Source organism: Elgaria multicarinata, chromosome 4 (genome assembly GCF_023053635.1).
Source record: "Elgaria multicarinata webbii isolate HBS135686 ecotype San Diego chromosome 4, rElgMul1.1.pri, whole genome shotgun sequence".
In the NCBI taxonomy this organism is placed as follows: domain Eukaryota; kingdom Metazoa; phylum Chordata; class Lepidosauria; order Squamata; family Anguidae; genus Elgaria; species Elgaria multicarinata.
Window position 1 is genome coordinate 18,409,906 of NC_086174.1, and position 22,829 is coordinate 18,432,734.

At 44.7% G+C, this 22,829-nt stretch overlaps 1 protein-coding gene across 2 annotated transcripts in view; it reads left to right on the forward strand.

Annotated features, from left to right (window-relative positions):
• Positions 1-22,829, forward strand: part of FSHR (follicle stimulating hormone receptor) — a 110,106-nt gene that overhangs the window by 64,679 nt on the left and 22,598 nt on the right. The window contains exons 5-7 of one of the 2 annotated variants that reach the window (XM_063125530.1): positions 14,143-14,214; positions 15,332-15,409; positions 21,891-21,959. In XM_063125530.1, the coding sequence (XP_062981600.1) occupies positions 14,143-14,214; positions 15,332-15,409; positions 21,891-21,959 (219 nt within the window). The remainder of the gene's footprint in view (positions 1-14,142; positions 14,215-15,331; positions 15,410-21,890; positions 21,960-22,829) is intronic. The other variant, XM_063125531.1, reaches the window with a different exon arrangement.

Sequence of the window (22,829 nt, forward strand, 5' to 3'; positions counted from 1 at the left end):
TAAGTACTTAAGGGACTGTCTGGGCTTTAAAAAGCCCTTAAAACGTACTCTGTTGAGTGAGTTCGTTGAAGGCTGTGTGCTCTCCCTCCACCATGCCAGAGCAGACACCGAGCCCTGCTTTTGATTGCACTATGAACCAACAGCAATAAGCCATAAGCCAACAGCAAAACATACCTCCTCTCTTCACGACCCAGTCTCTGGCTGCCCCCATGCCAGCTGTTGGGATGGGGATGCACAGCTTCCATATGCATCAAAAGGCTCATTCGGCACATTCAATGGAGCCTCAATGGGCACCGCGATGTGGCTGGAGATTCACAGCCAGATGTGCACTTGCACTGCATTGGCTATGCATCAGGGAGTGATTTTCAGCAAAATGGTAGAGCGCATGGTTTGCGTGCGAATGGTCCCAGGTTCTGTCCCTGGCATTTCCACTGAGAAGGACTGGTGTTTGAAGGCCTGGATAGCTCTTGGCTGGACCAATGTTTTGACTCTGTATAAGACATGGAAAGGGGGCCTTATCACAAGATGTTGTGATGGCCACCACTTTGGATGGCTTTAAAGGGGGCTTAGACAAATTCCTGGAGGAGAAGGCCATCAATGGCTACTAGGCTTGATGGCTATATGCTACCTCCAGTATCAGAGGCAGTAAGCCTGTATATACTAGTTGTTGGGGAACATGGGTGGGAGAGTGCTGTTGCACTCATGTCCTGCTTGTTTGTTCCTGGTCGACAGCTGGTTGGCCACTGTATGAACAGAACACTGGACTGGGTGATCCAGCCTGGCTCTTCTTATGTTCTTATGTAGCCTGTTGCACATGGGCCCAATCCAGCCTACAGAGCTTCCCCACCTGCTATGGGCGTCCTTCCTAGATTCCTCCCTGGGGCAGGGCTTGACTTCCAGTGGAGAAAACCCAATGGAAAGTTCCCAGTGGGAGAAGCCAGGATCTTGGGCAATGCACTGCCCACATGGCACATTGATAGGAACCAAATTACTTCAATGGGTCTGAGCCCACTCCAAGACATCATTCAGCCCATGGAGGCTGAGTGGGGAGGGTCATCTAGTTCCCCCACCCTAATTTAAAGTTGCCCAACCCTGGTAGAAGAAAACTTCCTATGCTTCCTGTGTTTCTTCCTCATGTGGACCACCCTTGTTAGATCACGGTTCATGACATCTAGATTGGATATAACACTGCTATCTTTGGGATCCAGACTTTGAACTATTGGATGAAGGGTAAAATGTGGATGACATATTCACTAATAGTTTAGGGAAGTGCTTTCTCCTCCACCCCTTTTCTCTTCTCCCACCTACACAATGAACATTTAAACTCTACAGCCTGTCGGCAATGGAAAGCCATTCGCCACGGTTTCCATTTATATGCAGTGCTGGGTGATAAGACGGCTTTTAATCAGAATGCATCTGATCATCACACTTAATTCCACATTCATTTAAATAGCATTCTTCCCAATGGATGTAGGTCTCATGATATGCTTGCCACATCTGCTCCCATGGGGTTTCCATCATAATTCATGGATAATTAAACCCATCCTTTGAATAAAGTATTACCCCCAAAATAGTCAAGCTGCTCTTAGCATCTGACCTAAATCTGACTGATAATATATCTTCAGTTGTGATTAAATAAAGGAAATCTAATAAAATGCAGCCGACTCTTTTAAACAGGAAATGCAGGCATAGGGCCTTTCCATCCCTCACCCCTGATTTTATTCTTAGCCCTTGTACTAGGTGTCAAACTACACATTACATTAATTGTGTGGCCTGTAGCTGAGTCTCATCTCTCTCTTTTTTACTCTGGAGTAAATGTATGTGGCCCCAATTTGGATTGAGACCACTGCACACCTGGAGGGGAGGAATAAACCTTCACATACACACACACACACACACACACACACACACACACACACCATTTGCTTCCCAAAATTCCTTTCCCTGTCATGTGCATTCAGTGGATAAAAAGTGAAGGTCTCCATTGGCGTCAACTGAGATAATAATTTTTTAATACACCCCCATGCAGGAATGGAAGTTCAATCCTCCCTTCCCAGTGCACAATGGTCCTAATTTGAATCACAGGCTGTGTGCACTCAGTCTACAGTGAAAAAGAAGCAAAAGAAAAAGCCTCAGCTACACAATTAATATAATGTGTAGTTTTACTCTAGGAGCTTCTTGACACGAGCAATTTATTCCACGTTCATGATTGGTCCTTCACCGAAGTTTGCGGTTCCTTTTCATGAGATCATCAGCCTCCAATGATATCATGATATCGTCAACCTCCCACCATTTTCAAGCAGGAATCCATCATTTTATAAAATGCTGAAAATGCAGTAATAAATGGAAAACACGCTATAAAGCAGCACCATCTGCTGGCAGAATTGAAACAGAGGGTGTGTATTGTGAAGACTCCAGAGGGCTACGGGATGTTTGCTGAATGTGGAGAAGCTCAAGCGCTAGCCCTGATTCCGCCCAGCTGGAATGATATCCAGTTGCTACGCATGAGATCCTTTGCTGCATAGGGGAGGGACTGGCTGCAAGAGAAAGCCTTTCTGCCATTATTCATGATGTGCACCACTGCATCGAGGAGGAGAAATGCTCAGCCTATATATTTCATCCTATTTTAAAGGGAATCAGAAAGCTAAACCTCTAACAAAATGGTAGAGCAGGCATCCACAAATCCATTCACCAGTAGCGAGTGCACTGAACCTATACAGAACTCTACCCGAGAGGTCTAATTTCCACTACAGTACTTGGAAAGATAAGAAACAGCAGGAGAAACTCCTGTGCTATCTTGTTTTTTTCCATACCTTGCACAATGTAGAGATGACCTTGCCTCTCTCCTAAACCCTCAGAGCAGTGGTGTATGTGCAGATGCTCATTATAACATTCCCCATAACCAAAACTGTGGCCACCTCTGTTGATCTATATCAACAAGCCAGTTCTGGCAGTTTTCATCTCTCCCAGGAGCAGGTCTTTTGGAAGGTCTTGATTGCCCATTTGAGACCAAGGGCCTTGCTAGACCATGCCGGATAAGCTGGCAGGGAGGCGGGGCGACGGTGCGCTAACTTTAGTGTGCGCCGCCTCGGCTCCTACACGCACGACGCACAGGGACTCCAGAAGCCCTGTAGCGTCGGCCATTTTTGTTTTTAATTTAAAGGGGCCATGTGCGCCCCAAAGCCGCCGGACTAGGTAAGTGCCTTTTTTAAAAAAAATTAAGCAACCCCCCCCCGCTCCTGATCCCCCCCTGTCATCCCCGATACCTCCCTGCCCACTCTTTCCCCACCCGTCCTCCCTCTCCCCGATGCCCGTGCCGCCCATCCTCCCTCTCCCTGATGCCATCCCGTTGCCCGGCCTTCTCCCCCCCCTCTCCTGCCGGGTCCGGCCTTCCCCCCCCCGGATCCCCCCCCTGGCCCGATGGGCACAGCGCTCGTATGAGCACTGTGCCCAGTCCATGGGCGAGTAGCCACAAAAAGCCACGGACCTTGCTAGACGTTCCGCAGCCCCGACCTCAGGCCGGGGCTGCGGAAAAGGCGCGCCATAAGTGACGTCGCTTATGGCGCGTTAGGGGAGGCTTCAGCGCGGCCTGACCCCGGATTCCCCTGTGCGTCATCTGGACACACAGCAGGGAAACCGGGCCTCACAGCAAGGCCCCAAAATGCCCTAAGATATTTCACTTTACAATAGGGAGGGGGAATCCATTTCTTCCACCAGCAACTCAGGGGATTGCAGCTAAGCTACAAGGGAAGTCTGAGGAAGGCAAGGTAACAAGATGATGTCTTTGTTGCTAAGCAAAACATCCTGGCATTTCAGCCCTGTGAGCCTTTGCTCTGCTGCACCCCTGGGGAGGGGACATGTGGCAAAATCACAAGGAATATCTGGGCAGTAAGCTGAGCCCCTTCACTTTTCTTTTTTTGGAAGGACTTTCACTCCCTCTGTTGAGGCTTAAATTGCAGGTAGCAAAGGGGAAAACAAACATGTCCAACCACATATTTCTCCATCTTCTTTGCATGGTCAGATGTGATTCTTCAGATGGGCAGCTTTATATGTCCGACATGTGACATGGCAAATGAAGGTTTGATGCAGGCCTAAAAATAGGCTGATCATATGGAAAGGAGGACAGGGCTCCTGTATCTTTAACAGTTGTATAGAAAAAAGGACTTTCAGCAGGTGTCATTGGTATGCATGCAGCACCTGGAGAGATTCCCTCCCCATCGTAACAGTTAAAGCTGCAGGAGCCCTGCTCTCTTGTCCAGATACAAAAGAGGGTGCGGCTCCTGCAACATTAACTGTTGTGATGAAGAGGGAATTTCACCAGTTGCTACCTGCATACAAATGACACCTGCTGAAATTCCCCTTTCAATACAACTGTGAAAGATACATGAACCCTGTCCTCCTTTCCATATGGTCGCCCTACCAAGCACACATTTCTTCATCTTCTTTGTATGGTCAGGTGTGATTCTTCAGATGGGCAGCTTTATATGTCCTCCGAAGGCCTAAGAAAGGATGTGGGTGTTCAGTGGCGCTTTGTAAAGATGTTGTGTCTTTAATGAGTAGATTCGAATCTTACAAGCATTTGAGTGGGGTAGCGCATATTCTCTTATCACGAGCTTGGCTAGTCTAGCTGGCATGCATAAGAAGGGGAGAAAATCTTCAAGCTTTCATCTTCCAAGACAGAAGTTTGATGGCAACCATTTTCTTCTGCCACCGCCAGTGCTGATGGAGCTTCCCTGGTCCTCCACTAATTCATTGAGTGGCACAGGAACTGGAATGGTCTTAGGAGATCCATTGGGGGGGGGGAGCTGTGACAAAAGCCATTCATCATGTCACCTCCTAGAAGCTGGGATCTACACCTGATACCAGTTCTGCTGTGCGATTCTGTATTATTTTTCATTTCGGCATGGTAATGTATTTACAAACGTTGCGCCAGGTCGGCTCTGTCCCCAGCGTTGTTTCACACTGATCAGCTGATGGGATGGAAAGGAAAGACAGAGAAACCCGTGCATTTCATTACAGCACTGCACACTCCACTGAGAACCCTTGAGTGGCTTTTTAAAAATCACGAATAAAGGCAAGGCACTTAAGTCGCAGAAACAAGCGTAAGTTTGGCGATCTGGTTCTTTGTTTCTTTTCCAGATCCCACATTGCTTAACAAGCACTTTACCTTAACTTCTGACTCCAAACACTGGTGGTACAGGTGTGTGTGTGAGAGAGATTATCTACTGAAGAATTGACATAGGTGTGCACAGCACATTTCATTAGGGTGTGCAACCTGGGATATTTTTTTAAAGGCAAACATTTATTGAATACTCAATCATAAAGGAAATTATTTTTATTAATTTATTTATTAAGCACTGTAGACACTGATGCCTACTCCATGTTTGGCTTGCCAGACCATGGGAGGGGCATATCAGGTGGGCTTCCTGGTAACACTGGCCGAAGGAGGGGCTTATGAGGTGATATTAGCCTTCGAGGTCCCTCCTTCTGGCCTCTTTGAAGCATGGGTCTTGGCAGAGAAGCTACCGGCAAAGCGATTCCTTTTCACTCATGCTACTGGGAGCAATGGCTCACTGTCCGGGGATGGGGGTGGCAGCAGCAAAGCAGCCATTCCTGCTGCATCTGGATCCCCCTCTGGTTCCCTACTCAATGCCCCCCTCAATTCAGCACTTATTGCTTACAGTGTGCCTCAGCACACTCAGCACACCCCGTGCGTATGCCTACGATCTTTGAATAAGAGCCACACAACAGCCCCTTAGCCTTCATTCCAGTTGCAGCAATTGCGAGTCAAATAGAGTTTTCCCATTTTCCATTTATTCCTTAAACCGTAGTACAGTTGCAGCAGCTGTTTTAATTCTTCCTAGCTATCCCAACCCCCTGACAGATGCAAAATCCCAATTCTAATGCTACAGCTTTTACCCTTCTTCATTCAGCTATTCTATCTAACTTCCTTAATACATAGGAATTCCAGGGGAACTGATAGGTCTTGGGCTCACGCGCGCTTAACATCTGCACCTAACATCTGCCTCATTTTCTTAATAGCATTTCTATAGCTTTTCCTGTTGTCAGGTTATTATGCCCTTGACTTCTTCGATGTGATTTTTGACTCCATAATGAGACTTCGATCACAAACTATTTATTTCATTTATAAAGTTTCTATGATACCCATCAATAAAATAGTCTCTGGGCGGTTCGCAAATAAAAGTTAACACCGTCAAGTATAAAGTAAAACCTATACTTAAATCTGAAACAGTTAAAACAGCATAGGCAGAAAATGAGCAAAAGAACATAACGATAGATGAAAGAACTTAAAAAGAATTCCACCTAAAAAGCTTTAAAAAGGGCTAGGATATATATATATATATATATATATATATATATATATATATATATATATTCTATATCCTAACCCCACCCTTAAATGTTTTTTTAGTGTAATTGTAGCTGTTATATGTATTTTTGTTGGTATGTATTATGTGTGTTTGTATGATGTGTGATGTTTGTTTAGATGTTGTTGGAAAAAATAAAAATGATGGGGGGAAAGAAAGAAAAAGGGCTTTATCTAGCACCCAAAGACCACAACATAGGTCTGGGGAGGGGAATTCCTGAACTGCGGTACCACCACTAAAAAGGCCCTCTCCTTAATAGCCATACACCTCACCTCATAGGATAGGGTGTAGGGAAAAATTACTGATAGTCTTTTTACTTGAGAGGTACTGGACATAGGTTGCTTGGAAGTAGAGGTTCCAATACCTTCAAGTTGCACCCCACAACAGTAGATGAAACCTCTAGAGATAAGTACCAGAATGATTGACTTCACGCAGACTCACAAATTCAATGCAACTGTTATAGCTTTAAAACATTTATTAAAACAATTTAAGAAAGTTAAACAGACACACAAACCTCCATTAAGCAAAGCATTTTTTTTAAAAAAAACTCACAAGTCAAGCAGATTCTGGAGAACAAGATCTTTGCTAAGACGAACACAGACAAACACCAGAAACTCCACCCCGATGACATCACCGGTGTTGGGCTCTTTACACTTCTCAAGAAAGACCATGGTACTAAACCTAGCAACTAGGCTCAAGCCAGTGCTAAAAAGTCAGCGTAGGTCCTGATGGTTTGAAAGAAGAAAGAAAAGTGTCCTCTTTCTGTGTGTCCCTTCCTAAATACTCCTTTTTATGTCAACAAGTCCTCCTTCTGATGTTCTCTAAACGTTTGAATTCATTGGACCACACTATCAATGTAGACTAGCCTTCCTCAACCTGGGGCGCTCCAGATGTGTTGGACTACAACTCCCAGAATGCCCATTCTGGGAGTTGTAGTCCAACACATCTGGAGCGCCCCAGGTTGAGGAAGGCTGATGTAGACCAGCCTCTTTCTAGAATGTTCTCTCTTTTCTGACGCACTTGTTTATCTCTAAACTGGACATTACTTCTGCTTTTCATGTGGTCAACTGTCTGGTTTACTTCTCTGTTCTTCTGGATTTTCTAAACTACAACTCTACCTTTCCACCACCTTGGACCTTTCACCTAGTTCCTTTAACAGGAATTCATACAGTTCGTACAAGTCACAAGTTCTTCTGACGAATGTCTTTGAACAATATCAAATCATATTTCATCAGGCTTTATCTACACCAAAGCATCTAACCATTGATACAGTGTTTTATGTGTATGCCCACTTGAACCCTTACTATTAAAGCATCCCTTCTATATGCCCCCAAAGCTTCCTTCTCTATGCTATGCCAACAAACTCTTATGACCCTACATGTACACATTTGCAGTAAAATTTCAAATGAAGAAAAATCCTTCAGGGGGACCCAGAGAAGGGTCTCCAAAGATTATCTTTATGTCCAGACAGGTGTATATAGTAGAAGACAATCCTTCAGGTACCCTGACCTCAAGCCATCTAAGACTTGAAAAGTTCATCCCAGCACTTTCAAAGGGACATTTTGGCAATGTGTCCTTTATATTTGGGGGACATTGACCTTTAAAGCATGGAAGCACTCATAGCTTTTCTACATGAGGCATTTATTGTGCACTTCTCATTCCCTACTCACAGTTGTTTACAGGTTCATTAGAGAACATTGTGGCCCTCCAATTTGCTTCTGTTTCTAAAGAGCACTTTTGGTGAGTTTTTTTAAAGCAGGGGAAATGTGGTATTGTTTCTGAAAGTGAAAGAAAATGAGTTTTTTTTCCAATTGTGCATTTGCACAATTTTGCTATACCACAGTGCCCCCTAGAGGTTATGTAGTAGAAAACCAGGAAATGAAACACTCTTGTGTAGTACTCAGATCTCAGTTCTGCAACAAAACTGAAAGTAGGTACAACGGATTAACAATCTCATGTAAGAAAGGCCTCAATGGCATAACACTGTTACTAAGATCTGCAGGAGAAGCTATCTTGAGGATACCCCAAGATTTGGGACTCTTACTGAAATTTGTTTCTACTGGCAACAGACAACTCCATACACATCCATACCCTGCCTGAAGTTTTTTTCATGTTTCATGGCCACTCCTTGACAGGAGAGGGGGAGAAGGTCTTTCCAAGGGTGGTGATGGAGATTACCCTGTTCTTAATTTACGCCCATGCTGATTTCTTTCCGCCCTGCAGGTTCCCTTCCACAAGTGGTGGGTCCCACCAATTCCATGACTCAGCACTTGTACAAGAGAGATTTAGCGCCTTATGCAAGCTCCACTGACCAGCCTCCTTCCAGAAATGAGCATTTCCTCTTCTTTGGGGTTCCGCCGGAAGCACTAAATTCCTGTTGTGCAAGCAGTGGGGGCAGAATCGGTAGGGCGGCAGAGAATCACCAGGAGCAGAAGCGCCGCATTGGATTCTGTCCAAAAGGCCTAATTAATAAAGCGTGCGTGTCAATTAAGAAAGCATTCAAACTGAAAAGTTGGCCAATAACTACTTTATGCATCCTTTGCTGAGTGATGAAAGTACATAAACACGATTAGAGTCCAATTAAGTTTGTTCGGGGAGCTTTTTAAAGAAAAAAAGGGGGGAAGAATGCGTGCCCTTGACTTACTTCCAAAGATTTTTCAACTGGAGGATGAAGTTGTTAATTGCTCCTCTTGAGTGCCAAATGGACAGTCTGTTTCCAAATGGTAACTTGTTGCCCTTTTCAGCACATACAAGCCTCATTAAAGCCGGAGAGTAAGTGGAGGCATCGTCTCCTGGATAGGATGGCTTTGCTTTTTAGCCGTTCGCACCATTGGGTTCGTTTGTTTCCAGAATTAGCTTTCACTTGTAATCTAGATACTAGACAGCCTTATCACAACAGGTACATCTCTTCCCCCCTCACCCAGGTACCCGTTCTAATTTAAATGGGAAGGTAAATTGAAATGCAATGTCCTCCAGAGCAGGTCTACCTATAAACATTTCACAGATGAAAAGAAGGGTGCTCTTGTGTGATTCTTAGCACCTCTGTTCTCTGACGGAGGATCGTTGTCTGAGCAACTCTCCCCACTTGGCTGTTGCGCTGTGTCTCTGCTTTGCGCTGGGTTCATTTCCTCTCCAACGCCAGCTTTGCAAGAAGGTGTCTTAGTAAACTACTGGGATGTTTAAACGTGCAAAGGATCTGGTTGTACTTATTATATCAGCTTTTCCCCATGCGGGTGCCCTCCACTAGGGATTTCGCGAGAGCCCGACTGAGTCCGGAAGTCCGATGGACTCTCTACACCCAGGCCCAGTTGGGCACCTGTGGCGCAAGCACGGATCCGCGCTCAAGCACTCTCAAGACCCCGACGAGCGCTCAGCAGCTGTCCACCTTTATTGCTGAAATTGCGCACTTCCCCCCCACTGCCTCAACGGCAGCTGTAAAGGCCCCATTTACGCAAGGGTAAAGGCGCAAATTGTTCACTTCTTCCCCCCTGCATTCCAGCAGGCCTATCCAGTGAAATTTTAGAATATTTTTAGGATGTTTTAAGGATGTTTTAATCGTGTATACTAACTTTTTAATCAGTTTTTATGTGTTTTATATTCACTGTTCTTCTCCGCCTCAATCCAAGTGGAGAGGCAGGTAAGAAATAAATTATTATTATTATTATTATTATTATTATTATTATTATTATTTATCACAGTTGTAAAGGCCCTGTGGACACAGGAGGAGGAAGGGCGCCATTTCAGCAGTGAGGGCGGACAGCTGCTGAGCGTTCGTCTGGCCGAGCCCAGCCTCAGAAGAAGCTGGAGTATTGCGTGGCCATGCAGTTAGACCTCCGACATGTGCGTGGTACAGCCATATCCACCTAACACCCAATAATCTGTGCTCTTTTCTTTAATTAAAATCCCTCACCCCAGCTGCAGGGGACTTATGGGTACCAACCCCGCTCTCCCCAGCACTTTGACATCCCTCTCGTAGCATTAAGGTTCTGATCCAATTCAGCTCCCTGCTGCTGCTAGCTCATGGTTGCTTTAAAAGCAACAATGACCACAAAATACCCTAATTGCAAATCAGATAGTTGTTTATGTAGGCCAAATTAATTGTTTACACTGAAACTATGTATGTATCTATTGAACTGAATTGAAATATAGGTGGCATGTGATCTGAAATATGCAGGTCACGCTTTCTTGCCCTCACCCCCCCCCCCAAAAAAAAGCCATATATGAAGGTTTTGATGCTCCTGCCTGCTTAAAGCCAAGTTGTGTGGGCCTTTCTTGGTGTTCCAGTATGTGAGCTTCTTGCACTGTTGTCTGCACCCGTGCCCACGAGCTCATGTGGGCGCTGCCCTAAGATCAGATCAGCTTGCCTTCAATAATCTTCAAAACCAGGGGCGTTGAAATTCAGCCCGAGAGCCGGATTCCATTTCCTGAAACTTCTCAGTGGGGGGACTGCATACTAATTTGTGAACGCAAAAGGGGCGTGCCCAAAAGTCCCAGCCTATTGTAGCTTAAAGTTCTTACTGCCAGTAACTAAGCCTTCGAAGAGGCATTTCAACCTTTAGGAATGGTCGGGAGGAGGGAACGTGCAAGAACCAGGAAGCCACGGAATGATTGGTGGTCAAGGGAAAGGGGTGGAGTCAAGGGAAGGGGATGTGGACGTATGGGAACATAGGAAGCTGCCTTATATTAAGTCAGACGATTGATCCATCTAGCCCAGTATTGTCAACACTGACTGGCAGCAGCTCTGTAGTGTTTCCGGTGAGAGCTCTTTCTTTGCCCTACCTGGAGAAACCAGGAGGGGATCCGCACGTCACTCCCAGAGCGTTTCTATGCGACTCCAGTGCACCCCGAAAACGATAGTCTGACTTCCCTGTAAAAGAAACGACGAAGAGCCGTCCATGCCGCTGCCGCCGATGATGACGACGAGAAGAGCTCTCCGCCGGCGAGGAGAGCTCGGCAAAAGAAGGCAGGGTAGAGAGCTTCTTCCGCTCTTCACCCCGCCTTCTTTTGCCAAGCTCTCCTCGCCGCCGCCGGCAGCAGAGGCGGCATGGACGGCTCTTCGTCGTTTCTTTTACAGGGAAGTCAGACTATCGTTTTCGGGGTGCACTGGAGTCGCATAGAAGCGCTCTGGGAGCGACATGCGGATCCCCCCCCCCCAGGGATCGAAGCTGGGACTTTCTGCATGCAAAGCATGTGCTCTATCACACTGAGACCAATCCCTGTTCTCCCACGTGACAGGCAGGGGCTGAGACCCCAAGAGCGTCACATTTGGCCCAGGGTCTGAGGTTCTAAAAGTCGATGAATGGAAGTGCACTGAATTACAACCAGGGCTTCCCACAATGCCATGGGGCAGCCATTCCTGTGAAGCACAGTCGGTAAGATAAGTCACGTCCTGCTGTACCAAATGAGGCACGAGGCTCCCTTCCTTCTGCAATGCAGCCATTTCAGAAATTCATCGTTTTCATCACATGCTTGCAGCCTGGGCAATTTCAAGCCCTCCTTCACATGCTGTTTTGCAGCAAAGCAAATGCTTGGAGGATATGAAATGAGACAGATAATGAGCCCTTATTTGAATCTGAATGGCCAAACTGAAACTGTGCGGAACGTTTTGATACTCATATTTAGATACCTTACGTGAGAGCTCACTTTGGAATGGAAACGGCTTTTCCATTCATCCCGACGTCAGCTAGGATGCCCACAAGAATGGTTGATGGGTTGCCTCAATGCCCACATGGTTGTGTGAATACGTGACGATTTTTCCTTGCGCTGTCAGAAACAATCTGGAATTCTACCCGAAGCACAGTTGTGAGGGTGTCACTTCTTTTCACATGCCAGCGCTGCACCTGAACCCCGCTTGGCAAGACTATGCCAAAGAGTTTATTAGAGGCAGGAAATGAGTCGGATTAGAGCATCCCAGGATATAAACAAGGGCTGTGAACAAGCAGCCTCTCAAAATTCTCCACCTTATTTATCAGTAGAGGAACTGAAGAAACAATTTCACCGTATTTCTCCAGGGGGTGGAGAAATTCTCCAACGATTTCTCACACATAAGCATCACCATTGGCAAGTGTTGTAGAACAGTTCCTTTCTTCTTCTTTTTTCTAATCGTTGTGAGGTGGCTGAGGGAACTGTCTGTATTTTCCTCTCTATTACACATTGCACCATTGCTCTACTGTCTCCCAGGCTGACTGCACTTCCTGACCTGAAAAGGCCCAATGGGAAAAATAAATGTATGAATATCTTCCCCTGGGCAGGAAGCCAAGGAGGCTGCAGGCTGTCAGAGAGATTACTGTACAATGAATGACAGGACTCCTTAGTCACCTCATAAGTAAGCGCAAGAACCCTGAACCACTCCCATGGGAATTTCTCTGAATTTTTTTCTCCTTTGAATTTCTTTTCGAAACCAATTTCTTTTCTATCAAATTGAATGAGAATGGTTGAAATTTTCAAGGGAGAAATTTTCAGCACAGCACTAACATAAAACCACTTTCATCATTTGCACTTTCCCAAATTTTGTGATGCCGTTGTTGGCCTAAAAATGGTTACCGAAATGTGTCTTAAAATGTGTATTTTGAGATAAACTATGTATTAAAATGTGTATTTCAAGGAGAAAATATATTTAGAAATCTGTAATATGAGAGAAAAAGATGTTAAAAATGGATGTATTATAGATGTATTTAAATGCACATTTTTGAGTGGATTTTTCAAAGAATCACAGTTAATGCAGAAGCAGAATGGAATCGATTTATGTGGAAGTGGCATGGACTAGAAATACACTGAACTGTCCACCCCAACATCAAACAGTACCCAGAATTCAAAATATTGGGGAGGGGATCAACAATGTGGGACCAGGATACCTGAGAGAGCGCCTTATAGAATCATAGAATCATAGAATAGCAGAGTTGGAAGGGGCCTACAAGGCCATCGAGTCCAACCCCCTGCTCAATGCAGGAATCCACCCTAAAGCATCCCTGACAGATGGTTGTCCAGCTGCCTCTTGAAGGCCTCTAGTGTGGGAGAGCCCACAACCTCCCTAGGTAGCTGATTCCATTGTCGCACTGCTCTAACAGTCAGGAAGTTTTTCCTGATGTCCAGCCGGAATCTGGCTTCCTTTAACTTGAGCCCGTTATTCCGTATCCTGCACTCTGGGAGGATCAAGAAGAGATCCTGGCCCTCCTCTGTGTGACAACCTTTTAAGTATTTGAAGAGTGCTATCATGTCTCCCCTCAATCTTCTCTTCTCCAGGCTAAACATGCCCTTCTCCCTTAGCAGCCTGCCCAGTCACTGAGGTCATTGGAGGGCTTGCTCCTGGTGGTTCCACATGGACCTTTGTCCAATTGAAGTCCACCAGGAGAAGAGCCTTCAGTGTGGTGGCCCCTTCTCTTTAGAACTCCCTGCTGCTGGAGGTCAGGAAGGCATCAACACTAGGATGCTTCAATCACCTCCTGAAAACAACTCTTTTCCAGAAATCCTTCCTCAGCTGCCACTGTTTTTATTGGTCCTTTGTTTTAAATTGAACCATTTTTCTGTTTCATTCTTATGTGCACCACTCCAGAACCAATTTTAGATATGGAGTGGTATATAAATATCAACAAGAATAAAAATAAGAGTGGCTCTGACTGAATTTTGTCTGTAACATTTTCCTCCTCAATTTTTTTTCCAGACAACCAGCGGGCAATTGTGTTCCAGCATTTCTTCTTCTTTTTTCCCCATTGATCATAGCTAATTATATATCTATTACTTCCTCTTCTTTTAGGATGATATCAAACACTGCCATCAGGTTTTTTCCGTCCGTTAACCAGGTTCACTCTTTGCAGAAGGTTGTGCTGTAAGTTTTTACTGGATTCTTCTGATATTTTGGTGTCTGAACACATTATGTGTGTGAAGAAGAGAGAAAGACAGAGTGGAGAAATTATTTCTAATTGAATTAATCTGTACAAGAGCTGAAACAACTGTTTGGGTGGGGGTGTGGAATCAAATCCAAATTCTTGTACTTGAAATTTGCGTTTTAAAAAACCTGATACATTAATGATGTTTGTATTCATAGGATAATTACAAAAGCTTGAAAGAGCCACTATGGCTTCAAAACTTTTAGGGTGATCATATGGAATGGAGGACAGGGCTCCTGTATCTTTAACTGTTGTATAGAAAAGGGAATTTCAGCAGCTGCCATTTGTATGCATTCAGCACCTGGTGGAATTCCCTCTTCATCCCAACAGTTAAAGCTGCCCTCTTTTGTATCTGGTCACTTTAGTAAAGCTCCTGCAGTTTTAAATGTTGTGATAAAGAGGGAATTCCACCAGGTGTTGCATGCATACAAATAACACCTGCTGAAATTCCCCTTTTAATATAAAGATACCTGTCCTCCTTTCCATATGGTCACCCTATTCAAAACCAAAAGGCAAATTAAACAAAAAGAACCTTCTCTTTTCAAATCATTTCTCTAGATTTAAAATACTCTTGATTTAAAGTCGATAACATGATTTTGTGCATGGAGAAAAAAACAGTCTTGAGATTTGGGCCTGGGTTGGTTTTTCAGAATAAATTGGGTTTACAGTCAGGAACAAGGATACATGAGGGAACATCAATTTTGAGAGCCTGCTGCTGGTTGCAATATTTATTAGACTGGTGGTCACTACAGACAGAGCTTTCTCTGTGGTGGCCCCAGTTTAGGGTACCTTCAGAACTTTACTGTGTTTGGAAACTTGGCCCTTGATAACTAATCTCTTTATTCAGGCTTCCCATGGCTAATATGTTTTAGCCGATATTATATTATTGATACATGCTGCTCAACCTTTCATTTCATTTGATTATATTGGTATTGCATGACACTTTTATGCACAAGAGAGAGAGAAATGAAAGATACATATTTGATGCCTTGTATGCCAACAACACATCATATAGATGCATTTTTTTAATTGTATTTTTTTTCTTGTAAATCTCAGAGATATCCAAGACAACATAAATATACGCAAAATTGAAAGAAATTCTTTCCTGGGCTTAAGTTCTGATCGTGTTGATATGTAAGTAAGATCTGGTCAATACAGTTGTATTTGTGGGTGGGCAGGTGCATAGAAGTCTGGCTCTAACTTTAAATGGAGGTTTTGAAATGAAACTCGCCAAACTGATATTATTAGGTATTTTTTCTATACCTAGAAAAGATAGGAAGGAAGAGATCCCACTGTAATTCTCCCTCAACCTTCCTAGAGATCCCTGGCAGATCCATCTCCTGAGGTCAGATCTCCAACCTCAGGAAGGGAGAAAATGGGTGTGTTGAGGCCATGGATTTGCTGGATCCAAAGACTTATCAGCCCCCGAATTAGAGGGGCTCAGGGACTGTCTAATGAAAAGAGTTCTGAAGGAGGATGGAGAAGCTAAAAGCTAAACAAACAAACAAACAAATAAACAAACAGCCTCCATTATTCCTCCCACCATGCTGACAAAAGCCCAGCAGGGTTTAGGATGGACGGTGGTCTCAGCCATTCGAGCCCACTGTCCTTTGGGCATCTGGCCAATAGGACTATGCTCTAAGGCCCTTTCCACGCCTAAGGGTGTAGAGGGATGCAGGGGAGACAATCCCGGAATTACCTGCTTCCGGGATCATCTCCCCTGCGTCCAAATGCCCGTGCAACTTCCCAGAGGTTGTGCCCGTCACAGATGCCATTTTTTAAAAAAAGAAAAAGAAAGAACAGGTGCTGGGGTGCACTTGTGCTCCAATGAAAACTAAGGTAAGAAAAAAAAGCCCCAACCCTGCTCCCCCCCTCCCCGATGTCCCTGCATTCCTCCTGTCCCAGCTCCTTCTCTCTACTGACCCCAACTACTCAAGGAGAGGAGGGGAGAAGCTGAGACGGGTGACCACACCTCCCGCAGTCTCGGGATGATTCTGAGACCACAGGAAGATTCGGGTTTTCCCAGGGTTTTTTTGCCCGCCCACCCACCTGCCCTGCCCTCGGGAGTCCCTGTGCATCATTTAGATGCACAGGGACTCAGCCGTGACCAGCCCAGACTATTGGACTGGTGTAGACACAGCCTAAAACAGTGTTTTACCTAAGGCAGGTCCCAGGGAATAAGGCCTGTTGGTGCATACGGCATAAAAATCACGGTCGTTTTCATCTGTCGCTCCGCATTCCCGCTCAGCCTCTTTTCCCAGGCCTTTTCAGCATTTGTTTCCCACATGGCCGGCATATCGCTCCTCTCTTCTTCTTTTTTTAGCATCTTCCTCCTTCCCCAAGCCCCTGCTGTTTATTCTGCATTTGGGAGTTGGAGCCACAACAGCTTTCCAACTGATTAGGTTCTGCGGACATGAAGACAGGGGCCACGCTGCCAAGCCGATTGGGTTGCCTCTCGCTTCTCCCAATCAGCGATTTCCCCTTTTCTCTCTTGAAAGCATCGCAATGTGGAGCAAATTTAAAAATTAATGATGCCCAGGATGGTCTCTCTCTCTCTCTCTCTCTCCCTCTCTCTTTACCTTTGCCAAGAGAGTCCCACATCATTCAGCTGCGCTAAAGGACAGGAGGGCCGTACCGTATTTCCACTTGGCTGCAGACATTCCGTTCCTCAGGCAAACAACGGGTGGAGCAGCTAATAATGTGATACATTTGTGCATAATGTTAATATATCGTTACAGGCTACTTCACAGGGCGGTGTCATGCTGCGTGCGTAGAAGCTTTCTCATTGTGTGGGAACAATCATGTTTCTTAATGAACCAGCAGGCATCGTTGATTCCTCTCTCTCTCTCTCTCTCTCTCTCTCTCTCTCTCTCTCTCTCTCTCTCTCTCTCTCGTGGGGTGGGCATATCTGAATATGTGCTCCAAGAGATACCTGCTCTCCTTTGCTGTTATCATGACGAAAGTCTATCCTTTCTTTCTGCTGTTTTGGAAGGTTCCACGAGCCTCGTTCACAGACAGCCGAAATGGATCCCTGGATGTTCAAATTATGCACAGGGACTCCCAGGGGCAGGAGGGAATGGATACAGGTTTTCCCAGGGATAAAAAACCCTGGGGAAACCCGATTCTTCCAGCGGTCCCAGGATGATCCCGAGGACCACAGGCAGTGTGGGCGCCCATCATGGCTTCTTCCCTCCTCCCTACGAGTAGCGGAGGTCAGCAGAGGGAAGGAGCCAGGCTGGGGGCAGTCCAGGGACATTGGAGTGAAGGGCAGGGTCGGGGCTTTTTAAATCATTTCTTGGCCACCTTCCAGAGCAGAAGTCCTCACAAGGCAGCTTGCAACAATAAAATACGTAAAAACATGTCATGTGGGGAGTACTGGCAAAATAATGAACGGTGAGTGTGCTATTCCCCCCTCTGTTGCCTAATATGTTGTCCGAACCAGGCCACTGAGAGAGGGGGCCCATGGAGGGCCCAACAGCCCTCAGAAACCTGGAGCCGGCCCAGTTCCTGGTTCCTGGATCAGAAATAGTCAGCTCTCTCTCGCTCACTCGCTCTCTCTTGCTCTTCTTTTTTAAAAAAATGAAACATAGAAATTAGCTAACTAAAAGTGATCAGGATCAACTCACCAAAGCAGCTTTCATGAGGGGGAAAGATGAGGCAGGCCCACACCTACACTCCTGGCATCGTTTAAGCCAACATTGCCTCTTTGCCATCCACACAAATACAGGTTCACACAACACGCTAACCCACCATGGCTTGTCGTGTTGTCTGAACACAGCACATTTTCCGCAGGGTGGGTTAATGTGTTGTCTTGATGCAGCGCAATTTCCGCAGGGTGGCTTGCTAGCCATGCAATGTGGTTTATTTTTCTCGAACAAGGACTATTGTTGGGTTGTTCAGAGTGATGAACAAGCCACGCTGCATGGTTAATGAGCAACCCCTGGAAAACATGCTGTGTTCATACAACACAATAACCTACCCTGCGGAAAAAGCACTGCATTCAGACAACACAATAACCCATGGTTAACAACAACCCACAGTGGGTGGGTTAACATGTGTGAACACAGCCACTGGAAGCTTCTTTCATAGGCAAAGATGTTCCTCTTGGGCCAGGACAGCTCCCAGAAGGGGAAATTCAAACTGACCAATCAATAGACTGGGAGAACTATTATTATTATTATTATTATTATTATTATTATTATTATTATTATTATTATTATTTACATTTATATCCCGCCTTTTTTCCTCCAAAAACCCAAGGCAGCCTACATAATCCTTCTCCTCTCCATTTTAACCTCACAACAACAACCCTGTGAGGTAGGCTGGGCTGAGAGTCTGTGGCTGGCCCAAAGTCACCCAGTGGGTTTCCATGGCCAAGTGGGTACTAGAACCCGGATCTTCTGAGTCCCAGTCCAACAGCTTAGCCACTAGACCACAGTAGCTCATAAATCCTCAGGGATCTCCTGCGGTTCCTATCTATCATAAGCTGAGTCAGAGTTGGGGTGATTTGGTTCTCTCTAGATGTCTGGGCAGGTCGTTTGTTTGGAGCAACTCTAATAAAGAAGGGGGAGGTGATTCCTCACATGGGCCCAAGACAGAACCCTGTGACCCTCCACCTGTCACTTCTCTCGAGGCATCTTTGATGAGCATTGTTCTGGCCTGGTCTGGAAAGCCCTGTCAGCAAGTTGTGGTAAGCTGTAGAATGGCTTTCCTGACTGAATCTCATCTCAAAGACCGGAGGCTAGGCCTTCGGGGGTCCCACATCTTGATTGATTCTCCCTCCTGAGTGCCTCCACTGGCTTCTCACAAGCGCTCATGCCAGGGGGCCTGGCTGTGAGGCCATATCTCTCTGGTTTGTCACCTCCGAAGGCGTCATGGGCGGTTTGCTGGTAAGCCGTGATCCGCTCTGACATCCCTCGAAGAGGTGACACCACAGGGCATGGGCCTTTCACAGTCAAAAGGGTAATCTCTCCAACCATGACCGTAATTGATTTCCGTGTCAACCTTAGCCCTCCCTCCTCTCGGACCTTAGATAAGCGTATCGCTTGAATGGGCAGCTTTCGCTGTGGATTAGCGGCCGAGTGTGGCGGCTTTCTGACAGTTTAATTAAATGATTCATTGTCAACCCATCACTCAGGCCTGCCAGCCTTGGTTAAGAGTGGATGAACTTTGGCGTGTCACAATAGGAGTAGAGAGGAAGCCAAATTATGCGGCGAGAGGGATAAATACAACCGACTGTGGTAGATTGTTTGGGACTAAGCAAGGAGGGAAGAAAGGAAGGAAGGCACATTAACTCTCATTGTGCCCCAGGGGGAGAAAAAATCTTCGCAACCTTTGAGATTCCGAATACCGAGTCCCCGACATTGCTACTATTCCATCATTTTAGGTAGTCCAGAGGAATTGTGAGTCTTAACCCATTAAATGCTTCCCTTCCCCAGTCCTCAACCAGACTGGGGAGAGCGTGGTTGCGATTTACATTTTTACGGAGTAGAAATGGGGGCTGTTAAATGGTATCTTTTTAATGTTTTTAATTTGCAAATACAACAATGACAAACAAACAAAAAAACTAAAAAGGGGGAGAAGCCATAAAACAGAAGTGGGGGGGGGGAGAAAGAACATATCATAAAACATATTGAGGCACAATAATCCTATATCAATTTCTGCTGGGTGGTTTTACCCTGGTTGTGATTTTTATATTGTATTTTGTATTGGGGTTTTTAGATTGTTGGATGTTTTATGACGTTCTTAATGGTTTTAATTTTTGTGAACCGCCCAGAGAGCTTCGGCTGTTGGGCGGTATAAAAATGTAATAAATAAATAAATAAATAAATATCTATAAGGAAGGATTTAACACTTCCATTTCGAATATATACAGTAATAGAAGCAGTTCGTATATCTGAATAAGCATCCGTATGAAATTGGCAGCTGTAGGAGATGCAATGAAATGTAGCGAAAGCATAAGAACTTGAGTGCGTCAACTGGATGCATAGGAGGGAAACCGGGCCTGGTCTAGCAACAACCTGAGCAATAACTAAACTTTGACTAGGTTAGTTTTAAGCGTAGGTGTTTTTTCATCCCTTCATGATTTATTTACAGGCTGTATGTCACTGACATAGGATTGAACTTTGGCCTGCACCTGTGTTTATAAAGGTGTACAGAGACTTCTTTTGTGTTCAGATTTCATTTTGCTCCAATTTGCAATTAATTATGGTTGTTTAATTATACTTGTCTTTTTTTAATCTTAAAAATAAAACTTTATATTACATTTTTATAGAAGAGATGACATAAATAAACTCCCAAATTTGAATTATAAAGCAAAATAACTGCTGTTATTCGTGAAATCTGCATGTCAAGAGCTTTCCAATGAAGTGGGTTTCATGAGAATCAATCAACAGGAAGGCAGTCAAAAAGGGATGACCAACTAACTCCCAACTTTGAATTATATAGATATAGATATTTTGTTGTTTAAACGCCATACGTCACCAACGTTCTCTCATCCAAAAAAAAAAAAAAAACTTGGGTGGGATTGCCCTGGAAACTTGGGAAAAATGCAACAGGTATTATTCACCCGTAGTCGTGACACATAATAGGATTGCCCCTTTAAACAAGGGAATCCCAACCTTGAAGAGGAGGAATCTCATTGTTAAAAACTGGATTTTTAAAATTAATGTCATCCTCCCATGTGCAGTGGTTGGAGTGTTGGACTTTGACCATGGAAACCCAAGTTCAACCCCTCCCCAACTGAAATTCACTTGGTGGCCTTTGGCCAGTCACTGGAAGGGATCGCCAACCTTTTTGGACCACTGGGCACATTTGGAATTTTGTGAGAGCATGTCGTAGGTGCTCTCACAAAATGGCTGCCATGAAGGGGACTTTCCATTCTCAAAATGGTTGCCGTGCTGAGTTTGGTCAGTCACAAAATATACATAGGTCAGAAGGCATACTTGTGAGGCTAAAAGAAAATTAACTTGCCTAAGAATCTAAGTACAAAGCTACCAAAACACAAAACCATTCTTATGAACCCAGTTTTATGCTCCAACGCCTATTTCATGGAAGGCACACTGGGCTAAAGCCACCCAAAATCTTTATTTTCTAAGAATATCTCCATGGGCCCTTTATTCTTATAAGTTAAGATGGAGCAGGTGTGTAGGGTAGCACTTCAGCTTAATTTTTAAATTAAAAGTTTTTTAAAAATTCAAGCAGGATAGGGAGCCTGGCCAGCATCAAGAGAGGTGTCCATGAGCACCACGTTGAGCTTTCATTCCAATAAGTCTTCTCTAAGTAGGACTAACATTAGACACAACCCTAACTCTGCTATTCCACTTTGAGCCCTTTGAAGGAGGGATAAGATATAAATGAAATACTTTTCCCCTTTCAGATATCTTTGGTACATTTTGATCATTCTCTCCTTTTATTGCGCAGCAGAGCACATAGCAAACTCTTTGTACAGCTTATGGGAAATTGCAACTCATTGAATTTGCATCATTGTGTCATGAAATGTGTTCTCCGTGGTTTTCTGCAGGAGTTCCAGGAGTAGAGAGCTTTTTTTAAAAAAAAAATAACACAACCTCTTTTAAAAGTTTGTGTTAAAAAAAATAGTCATTGTCTATTGCAGAAGGCTGAATAAAAATGGAATTCGGGAGATTGAAAACCATGCCTTCAATGGGACCATCTTGTCCGAGCTGTAAGTGTTCTTTTTTTTCCTTAAAGTTTGGGGGTATATTTTCTGAGAAATATTTACATTCGTTTAGCTTTTATTGGTAGTATAGCTGCTGTTCCTTTCCCATGGTTCCTCTGTCGGCTGTTCTCATACCTTGCTCCTAAACAGAGCCCACTGTCCCAAAATATTTACGACTTTTTCTGTGAAAGCTTACAGTGGATTGTACCCTGAAATCATGAATTCATTTCCAAATATTCTGTAATAAAGGATTCCCTATTCTTTGTAGAAATTCCTTGGTAATCTTATTAAAACAAATATTTTCTAATTCCATTTCTAATTCTTGTGTTTCAGTTTCCAACCAAGTCCTTTCACCTACTCCCAGAATACCCTCCACCACATATCTTATTTGATTAGCTATATAATATCCTTTTAGATTTGGGAGACCTAGTCCTCCTGTCTTCTGTTGTTTATACCAAACTCTCTTGTTTACCCTAGCCTTTTTATCTCCATTGCAGAAATTATTCAACATTTTGTTGTTGATAAAATTTAATAGTATTTGTTGGTCCCGAATAGTGTCCTACATCCCCTCCCCCCTCTTCCTGACCCCCCTCCCCCCCTCCCCCCCACACCATCCATACTCCTCTCCCCCTCTCTCCTCCCCGAGGTGGTTAGCCTCGTTCATAGATCAATCAGATCCACGGGGGGGAGGGGGGAGAAGCTTCTCCACTCTGCTGCTAAGATCATCTTCTTGGCTCGCCGCTCTGACCATGTTACTCCACTTCTGAAATCTCTTCATTGGCTTCCAATTCACCTCAGAATCCAATATAAACTTCTCCTGTTGACCTACAAAGCTTTTCACTGTCTAGCTCCTTCCTATCTTTCCTCTCTCATCTC